At 39.8% G+C, this 10486-nt stretch overlaps 1 protein-coding gene across 1 annotated transcript in view; it reads left to right on the top strand.

Annotated features, from left to right (window-relative positions):
* The window catches only part of RAB21 (RAB21, member RAS oncogene family), a gene marked incomplete in the record, with an annotated part of 425355 nt that extends 420741 nt beyond the window's left edge, over positions 1-4614 (top strand). The window contains 1 exon segment of the mRNA XM_053716779.1: positions 3912-4614. Coding sequence (XP_053572754.1) covers positions 3912-4048 — 137 coding nt within the window.
* Positions 4615-10486: the final 5872 nt, after the last annotated feature.

The raw sequence follows: 10486 nt of genomic DNA, 5'->3' as shown, positions 1-10486 counted from the left end.
ACCAAGGAGCGTGAGCAAGCCTGGTTTTCTTCCAAAGGTGGTTTCCAACAGGAATATTAACCAGGAAATGGTTGTTCCTTCTCTGTGTCCGAATCCAGTTTCGAAGAAGGAACGTTTGTTGCACAACCTAGATGTGGTCCGTGCTTTAAAATTCTATTTAGAAGCAACAAAGGATTTCAGACAGACATCATCCTTGTTTGTCGTTTATTCTGGTAAGAGGAGAGGGCAGAAAGCTACTGCTACCTCTCTTTCTTTTTGGCTGAAAAGCATCATCCGATTGGCTTATGAGACTGCCGGACGGCAGCCTCCTGAACGAATTACAGCTCACTCTACTAGAGCTGTGGCTTCCACTTGGGCCTTCAAGAACGAGGCTTCTGTTGATCAGATCTGTAAGGCAGCGACTTGGTCTTCTCTGCATACTTTTGCCAAATTTTACAAATTCGTTACTTATGCTTCTTCGGAAGGCTGTTTTTGGGAGAAAGGTTTTGCAAGCCGTGGTGCCTTCCGTTTAGGTAACCTGACTTGTTCCCTCCCTTCATCCGTGTCCTAAAGCTTTGGTATTGGTTCCCACAAGTAAGGATGAAGCCGTGGACCGGACACACCAATGTAGGAGAAAACAGAATTTATGTTTACCTGATAAATTTCTTTCTCCTACGGTGTGTCTGGTCCACGGCCCGCCCTGGCTTTTAGTCAGGTTTAAAAATTTTATTTCTGTACACTACAGTCACCACGGCACCCTATAGTTTCTCCTTTTTCTCCTAACCGTCGGTCGAATGACTGGGGGGCGGAGCCAGAGGGGGGCTATATGGACAGCTCTTGCTGTGTGCTCTCTTTGCCATTTCCTGTAGGGGAAGAGAATATCCCACAAGTAAGGATGAAGCCGTGGACCGGACACACCGTAGGAGAAAGAGATTTATCAGGTAAACATAAATTCTGTTTTTTATTGGAACTATGACTTGATCCCTTCCTACTTTACCTATGTCATAAAAGATTGCCACAGTTTGTGAGGGAAAGGAGAAAGCAGAGCACAGTTTTGGTGGGAAAAACGGAAGCTCAAACTTCTGAAAATGAGTTCCCCAGCTTCAGAAATTTTACTGATTTTAGAGCCTGCTGAAAATGAGAAACAGAGCTCTGGAATGTATTAAATACACATTTAAAGAGACGGTACCTTAATTGTACTTTAATTGTGTTTTTAAGTGCCTAAAACTGTATGCAATTTTATCTGGTGTATGTAACTGTACCCAGGCCATGTGAATCGTGTACATGTTCATGCTAATAGCCTGCAGGCTATGTGACTGCAAGTACCTAGTTACCTGTGAGCACTCTATGCATGCTTACAAAAAAGCTGCAGAGGACTTGCTTCCAGTAGAATAGCCCATTTTGTGTAGTATGCACTGAAATAGGATCTAAGGAAGAAGTACTCTGACAAGTCCAACAGGAGTAGGCTGCAGGACCAGTCCCAGTGACACCTGTAGCAGGCAAGTGACAAACACCCATGGGAGAATTACTCTTGCTGCCAATGTATTGATTTACACCCCTTCTGTACTATTCCCAGCTCTCTGAGGGGGATATCAAGTCTCACATCAGTTTGAGAAACCCTTTCAATCGATGTGTAGATCAGCATATCAAGTTTCACCATCCTCTTTGCTGGAGGAAAAAAAGGAATCATGGAAAAGTGGTTTGGATTAACTCCCTGTTGAATGTGTTGCCTCCTCTTGTAGGACTGAACTTAAATTCCACATGTGAAGGCTTGTGGACTCCATCTTTAGAAATGGGAGCACAGAGTTTGTTTCAAAATTCTATTGGGAAAATCTACAACCAGATGTGTGTTTTTTTTTTTGTGTGTGTGGCGCTGTTTTTTTTAAATGTTTTTATTGAGCTTTTTTTTCTTTTTTCCTTTGTACAGAAAGTGTAAAAATATACTCTGATATAGCTGGTACAATACATCCACATGGAACATAAACATTATGAACAATCTGCCATCCAACAAAAATTTCTACATACATTGAATGACATTAGATTAAAGTTGACACTGTAGGCAGAAAAACATGTGTGGAATATACTTTGCATTCCTAATACTGCTGGTGGGGCCAAAAGAGAAGTGTTAGTAATAAACATCAATCTATGGTATTACTCCTATCTATCCTGTGTATCTAGAAGGACCCAAAACATTTTGGCCTATTAAGCAATATTGTCAGGATCTCGTTCCCATAGGAATATGACCTCAAGTATGGCTTTTTTTAATATATATATATATATATATATATATATATATATATTTTAGAATAATAAAGTTAAAGAAAGTTCTAGGCCAGGCAAACTGAACAAGACCAATATTTGCTGAAGTGTGCATTAGTGAAAATCATTTGCTTTTTAATTCAGTACTATCCCGTTCAGAGAGCAAAATAACTGTTAGGCACTTAATTAAATGGGTTTCCATGGGCAAGTAGCACATGGTGAAGCGTTGTAAAGCTCATTCTCATTGGACATAGCAGATTTGCAAATATACTCTCATACTTCACTATCTAGCAGCCAGATGGGTGCATTGTCCTGCCATCCACCAAACCCTATCTGCCGATGACATAATCAAAGTTTAAAGTGAGTTAGAGGAGAAAAAAAGTCTTGACTGTTTTGTCATTGCTTAATCTAGAGTCTCTAATTCCTCAGAAGGGGCATTTTAATACTTTGATATTCTAAATTAATTTATGGTGCCATATCTGTGCAGCTTTCTCATAACAAGCACAGAAAAGGGCTAAACAAACTGTTCCACTCTTAGTGATGGAACATCAGTCTTTTAAACAAATATTTTGTGTTTAAAATATACCTTTGGAAAAAATAAGAAAGATACACTTAAACAGCTTGTTCTGATTTTTCAAACGTAAATTTTTGGAGATTTATTCTTGTGAAAGTGCAACACACTAAGATCTGGATTTTCACATTTTAGTGTGTTGCACTTTCACAAGAATAAATCTGGCTCTGAATATTGCAAAAAAAAAAAAAAAACTGGCCCAAAGTTCACAAATGCACATCCCTAATTGCCACTAATCAAGCTTGCAGAGCCACCAGGATTTATTTTTTTTATTAAAGGTCGACAACCAACAAACCCCTCAGTGTTTAGGTGGTATCTTAGTACTTCCATTTGGCACACATAAATCTAGAAATGAATTGCTTTTGAGAGAGAAGGCTGGTGGGACCGAGGTCAGACTTATCTCTGTTTACATACATTTTATACAGTGAATGATATTTTCAGGACCTATAATGTATTTAGATTCATATACAGCATTTCTTTCTTTTGCTGTCATGTTTTTTTTTTTTTTTTGGTCTTTCTTCCTTTCTCTGTCTGGTTTTTTTTTTCCTCTCCTTTCTTACCTTTAACAATTAGATTTTTCATGCTTTCATTATACATATCTTATTGTATCTTTTTGATTTTTGTTGCTCTAAATCTCAAAATCAATTTTGCTGTATTGTATTCTTTCTAAATAAAAAAAAATGTTTAAAGGGATAGAAAAGTCAAAATGAAATGTGCATGGATGCATTTCAATTTTAAATGGAAATTTAATTAGCAAAAATGCTTCTAGTAAAACCAGTTTTTCAGTGACGTGTTCTGAGGGCCCGTGCACCAGAACTCTGGTACACATTGTTTCTGTAAAGACTTAATTTGTGTCATACAAGCCACTGCTGAATATCAGAGAAGGTGTTGTGTTTAAATACTGGTGCATGGGCACTTTGCAGCTTATGTCTGTACCACTGAAAAACAGTAATGGCTTTTACTAAAAGCATTTTTTATTTTTATTTGCTTATAGAGGTATATTACTACATGTAATGACTTGTTACAGAGACCTAGACCTCCCACAATATTCTTTGTATCTTTGTTACTTTTATATTTTCTTTTTAATTTGTATTTTATATAGGAATGATTGAAACTGCACAAGTAGATGAGAGAGCAAGAGGCAATGGACCTAATCAACCAGGAGCTGCAAGGAGAGGAGTACAAATCATAGATGATGAACCACAGGCACAGAGCACTGGAGGATGCTGTTCTGGATAATTATGTATAAACTGTGTGAATATTTGCCCCATCAGGAAGATTGCCATATTCCAAGTCACACTTCTTTTACCATTGGAGTAATAGAATTTAACAGTATTTTAAAACCTCATAACACAGCAGAGACCATAAGTGCTAAACTATAGTGAAATCTGTGACCAGAGAATTGGCGTTTTTGTACAGCTGTTAACAGAACAATTACCAATGGCCTTTTTACATACGTTTTTCTTTAATGAGGAATAATATGCATGTAGAAAAGACCTACTTAAGTTTCATTTATATTCTTTTAAATCTGATCCTTATTTAATAACTTATATACATGTAGAATGGTATGCAATTTGCTGCCCTTTGTATTTTGTGGAATACTAATTGTATTTCGTCTAAAATGCATTTTTTTTTCTTCTGGCAGATACCTGCCATACCATTTATTTTTTTGCAGGGTTTGCACATGTCCTAACTGTCAATGTTGATTATACTTCATTTATTCTGTAAACTAAGCTGGTAAATGTGCACTGTACATTACATATTAAATATTTTATCTGCTTTTTCATGTGCAGAAAAATACACAATATTTGTGTGTGTCTTAATCGTTTCTACAAGTGAACTTTGCTAAGGAAACTTTTTGTTCCGTAAGTGAGCATGTTGGGATTTCATGAAGTTTGTTTAGAAATACTGAAAAAGGGGAGCACGGTTAATATGCAAATAAAAAAATGAAAATTTATTGAAACAAGGAATAAAATTCAATAGAACTTATACTTGCAAGTACAAAAAGCTCAATAAAAACAAAAATTTTATCTCCTCATAGAGTCTGATACTTGGAAGCAAAAGAAAAATGTTAGTCCTCAGAACAAATAAATATAAACCAATTCACAAAAAAAACACAGTTGCTTAATCAGCATTGTCACCAGATATAAAAAGGGGAGGAATACAATGTATCCACAAATACAAATTTAGTAAACACAATTTTTATGTTCAAATAAGACCACCGGTGGTATAAAGTTTCTAAAATACAATTACATAAAAATAAAAAACAGTTTAAGGAGGTCCTTGATATAAAGTACGATAGATTCTTAGTGCAGTATTATGACCGGAATAGTGGCTGGTTTAACAACTATTATTTGAAGGAGCTTTACTTCAAGGGGGATATTTATCAAAGGTCTGGCGGACCTGATCCGGCAGTGCAGATCAGGTCCGCCAGACCTCGCTGAATGCGGAGAGCAATACACTCTCCGTATTCAGCATTGCACCAGCAGCTTTTGTGAGCTGCTGGTGCAACGCCGCCCCCTGCAGATTCACCAGCAGGGGGTGTCAATCAACTCGATCAGGTTGAATTGCTGCAATGTCTGTCTGCCTGCTTAAAGCAGGTGGACAGGTTATGGAGCAGCGGGCCCTCAAGCTCCATCCGGAGCTTGATAAATTGGCCCCCAAGTCTTTTTAATCCTTAGTAGCTTATAGCTTTGTGTCTATTACATGTAGTCATAGGACAGTTATTTCCAATAAGCAAAGTGACGGAAATCTTTGTACCTTGTTAATCCCCACACTTCCTGTACCTGTTAAGTCCATAGAGGGTTTACGGGGATGTGACTTTCGGATCACTTTGTCAGAAACCTCTATTCCAGATCGTAATTAGCCCCCATTTACAACATACCTCTTAAGTTTGTACTCAGCAGGTCTATGTGGGATAGAAGGTGAACTGTTTTGGCGTGTTTGGGGTGTATATGGTTATGCGTGACGTCCTATCAACGTAACCAACCAGCCTCAATCTCAATCCCCGTATTTCGGTAGCAGGTAACATAAAAAAGGACAGAGCGCTCTGTATTCTGTTTCTTCAACGGATCAGCTGTCCAAGTAGAAAATCACCATCTACGTGTTTCAGCCGTAAGGCCTTTATCAAGTACAAAAAGCTAATTTCATAAATTTTGCCTTAGATTTTATATTTATTTATTTAATAGTTTTCTAGATAACTGATCTGCAGATATCATTAGTCTTCTATTCAGGGAAAATCTGTAGTTTGGCACTCTTGGTATTTTCAACCTTGGTTGTAGGATAACACAGGAACTGCTATATATAGCATCACAAAACGATACACCAGTTATTATATACATTTTATAATAATGTAAGCGAATATAGACAGGGTTTAACATATATAACAAATGTGTGTTTGTCGCTTGCTGAATTATCTGCCTGGCTCCTTTTATTTTTATTAAATTCTCTCTGTGGCCATGGTTTTTCTTTCCTAAGATATGGAGAGTCCACAACGTTATTCCAATTACTAGTGGGAATATCACTCCTGGCCAGCGGGAGGAGGTAAAGAGCACCACAGCAAAGCTTTTAAGTGTCACTCCTCTACCCATAATCCCCAGTCATTCTCTTTGCCTCTGTCAATGGAGGAGGTAAAGGTTGGTGTCTGAAGAAATTAATTCCTTTTTCTGGGTACTTTTCCCTGCAAGCAAGGATTTGGGTTTTGCGGAGTCCATGTCAATCTCTTCAGTAGAGTAGTGGTGGCTTTTAAGCAGTTAGGAATTTGTGAGGTAGTCCTTGCTACAGGTCTCTGTAAGGAGTATGTTCCCTTTCACGTCTTGTGAGCTGTCTTCCTGCCGGACAGCTAGACTGCAGGTGAGTGCTTTTGTCTCCTAGGTCTTGGAGATTTTCACTTCAGAAGAATGTCATGCAGTAGATGGGGACATTTTTAAAATCCTTTATACAGGATTTTCTTTGGCAGTGGGCAGGCACATTATGTATGTTGAGACTAGCGGTTAATATTCCCTTTATTGGGACATTTTTCCTCTTTGGACTAATTTTGTTGAAATACTTTATTAGTATGTGTGTGGCTTATGTTTTATACAGGGATTTATGTATAAACTTAAAATTTGGCAGTTGGTTTTCTTTTCTTGCTTAGCTATAACAGGCTGACAGACTGCTTGAGCGTTTGTGTAAATTAACCTCCGATGTAGGCAGAGTGAAACATGCGCCTTTTTCTTGCTGCGTAGTTTCCTCTCTCTGACGGTCATGTGACTTCTCTCTGCTTTCGAATATCACGGAGCAGCGTAATTTAGTTTCAGTCTCTTCATTGTCGATCTACTATATGATCGTTTAAGAGACTTCTGGCAGCTAAATTGTGTATAAGTGTTACGGTAAGGCACCTCAGCCTGTCTGAGGTGTAGGGGGCATGATTGGTTTATTTTTTTAAAGAATTTTTGCATAACATTAAGCGGCTGTGGTATTAAAAATTCTTAGTGATAATGTATTTAAAAAATTTCTGCAATTTGGGGAATTTCTTTCCTAAGATAAGGTGAGCCCACAATGTCATCAATTACTGTTGGGAATATCACTCCTGGCCAGCAGGACGACGCAGAGAGCACCACAGCAAAGCTGTTAAGTGTCACTCCCCTACCCACAATCCTCAGTCATTCTCTTTGCCTCTGTAAATGGAGGAGGTGAAGTTTTTTGGTGTCTGAAGAAAATTAGATTTCTTAAGATATGGTCCACGGCTTGAGTAATTACTGTTGGGAATATCACTTCTGGCCAGCAGGAGGCGGCAAAGAGCACCACAGCAAAGCTGTTAAATATCACTCCCCTATCCAAAATCCCCCAGACATTCGACCAAAGGGAAAGGAGAGAAAGGAAGTAACACAAGGTGCAGAAGTGCCTGAGGTTTATATAAAAAGAAACTGAATACAGGGCGGGTTAAACTGCTAAGTATCACTCCCTTACCCACAACCCCCAGTCATTCTCTTTGCCTTCGGTGCATGAAGAAGGTGAAGTTTAGGTGTCTGATTTTTATTTAATCTACATGCAAGTTTTGGGGTATAGCCGTATTCCACATCATTCCTTGCAGTTGGGTAGTGGTGCCTTTAAAGCAGTTAGGAACTTGTAAAGAGGTACTTACTGCGTTTTCCTAACAATTGCTGCCCTAGTTTAGAAAGCCAGAGTTGGCTACTCTGTTCTTTCTTTTTCAAAGGTCTCTGTGAAAAACGGTGTCTTCTCATACCTTGTAACTGTCTACATGCCGGACAGCGGAGCAGGTAAGTGCTTTTCTATCTAATACAAGGAGAGTCCACGGCTTCATTTATTACTTGTGGGAATACAGAACCTGGCCACCAGGAAGAGGCAAAGACACCCCACCCAAAGGCTTAAATACCTCCCCCACTCCCCTCATCCCCCAGTCATTCTTTGCCTTTCATCACAGGAGGATAGAGAAGTGTCGGAAGATTTCAGAGTAGTCTCTTATGGAGGATATTACTCTTCGGAATGGGACTGGAGTTTTAAGTAGTCTTGTCAGCCTCTCAGTGAGAGTATTGACGAATGTTAGGGTCTGGAGAATGTAGGGAGAATCTTTCTGCGAAACCATCCAGACTCTTAACAGCTCCTAAGCAATCAGTGTTGACGAGTTTCACTGCCTGCTTTCTATCACTCAAGTCCATGTCAGGAGCGATGCTACAACACTGTCAAACTTGAGAGGCCGTGTTCCTGTTCCATGGCGTTGATTCTGGTAAGATTGTTTAATTTTTTTATATCTAATGATAACACAAGAATACAGGGTCACAGTGTGACTCCTTTTATCTGTATAGAATCAAGGGTTAATATCTCCAGAAGGTGATTACTGAACAGGGGGCGATGTATACATGATTGCTTTATTGTGTTTATTGCTGCCACATGTGTGGCTCTGGCAATGTGGAACAGTCAGGTTTTTCCTTCTTTTGATTACTGCGCAGCCGGTTTAGTTGGCACGCTTTTTCTTGGCTGCAGGGGCGGTCCTGCACGGCACTCCATGTGACCGGGTGTGGCTTCCTTCTCTTCCTTTTCCTGAGCGTCGGTTGCAGGAGACGAAAGCGAGTTTCTCTGTGGGTCTGGGTCATTGGAGTGGGGAGGGCCCTGGCCATTGGGAGTATAAAGGTGCCATTTAATTTTTGCTATTGTCCAATATTAAAATGTGCAAGCTATGGAGGATGCTGATTTGTTAGAGGGTACTTCCTCTTTACCTAAATCTAATGCCTGTGTTTATTGTGAGGAGGCTTTGGTATTCCCGCCTGCTCAACTATGTTCCCCATGCCTCGATAAAATAGTGATATCTAAAAGAAATAAGATGTTTAATAACACTGAGCCGTCCACCTCTGAGGGGTCTCCGTCCCGCGAGGTGCGTTCCCTACATTCATCTCTGATTGCATATGCAGCTCCCCAGTGCACGTCTAATCCTCCTGTGGGAGGGGCCATGTTGCCGCCTGATTTTGCTGAGCAGTTGCACATGGCGGTATCTGCAGTCTTTAGTGCTTTACCTCGCCCGGCTAAACGCAAGCGTAAGGTTAAACATTGCTATTCTTCCCAGGGGTCATCTACTCCGATGTATCAGACTAGATTATCCGCTGATGCAGAGGACTCTGATACTTCGGAGGACTCTCTCTTAGTGTCGGAATCTGCAGCCTCTAAACCTCCGGCTGCGGAGGAGCCAGACTTTAGGTTAAGGAAGGAGAACTTATGCTTTCTTTCATGTAATTAGCAAGAGTCCATGAGCTAGTGACGTATGGGATATACATTCCTACCAGGAGGGGCAAAGTTTCCCAAACCTCAAAATGCCTATAAATACACCCCTCACCACACCCACATATCAGTTTTACAAACTTTGCCTCCTGTGGAGGTGGTGAAGTAAGTTTGTGCTAGATTCTACGTTGATATGCGCTTCGCAGCAGGCTGGAGCCCGGTTTTCCTCTCAGTGTGCAGTGAATGTCAGAGGGATGTGAAGAGAGTATTGCCTATTTGAATTCAATGGTCTCCTTCTACGGGATCTATTTCATAGGTTCTCTGTTATCGGTCGTAGAGATTCATCTCTTACCTCCCTTTTCAAATCAACGATATACTCTGATATACCATTACCTCTACTGATTCTCGTTTCAGTACTGGTTTGGCTTTCTACTACATGTAGATGAGTGTCCTGGGGTAAGTAAGTCTTATTTTTTGTGACACTCTAAGCTATGGTTGGGCACTTTTATATAAAGTTCTAAATATATGTGTTTAAACATTTATTTGCCTTGATTCAGGATGATCAATATTCCTTATTTCAGACCGTCAGTTTCATTATTTGGGATAATGCATATGAATAAAAAACATTTTTTCTTACCTTAAAATTGGCTTTTTCCCTGTGGGCTGTTAGGCTCGCGGGGGCTGAAAATGCTTCATTTTATTGCGTCATTCTTGGCGCGGACTTTTTTGGCGCAAAAAATGTCTTTGTCATTTCCGGCGTCATACTTGTCGCCGGAAGTTGTTCGTGTTTGCGTAATTTTTTTGACGTTTTGCGCCAAAAATGACGGTGTCACCGGATGTGGCGTCATTCTTGGCGCCAAAAGCGTTTAGGCGGCAATAATGTGGGCGTCTTTTGGCGCTAAAAAATGTGGGCGTCATTATTGTCTCCACCTTTTCTCACATTATTTAAGTCTCATTTTTCAT

Source organism: Bombina bombina, chromosome 6, assembly GCF_027579735.1.
Source record: "Bombina bombina isolate aBomBom1 chromosome 6, aBomBom1.pri, whole genome shotgun sequence".
NCBI lineage: Eukaryota > Metazoa > Chordata > Amphibia > Anura > Bombinatoridae > Bombina > Bombina bombina.
This window is presented reverse-complemented; position numbering and strand designations above follow the sequence as displayed.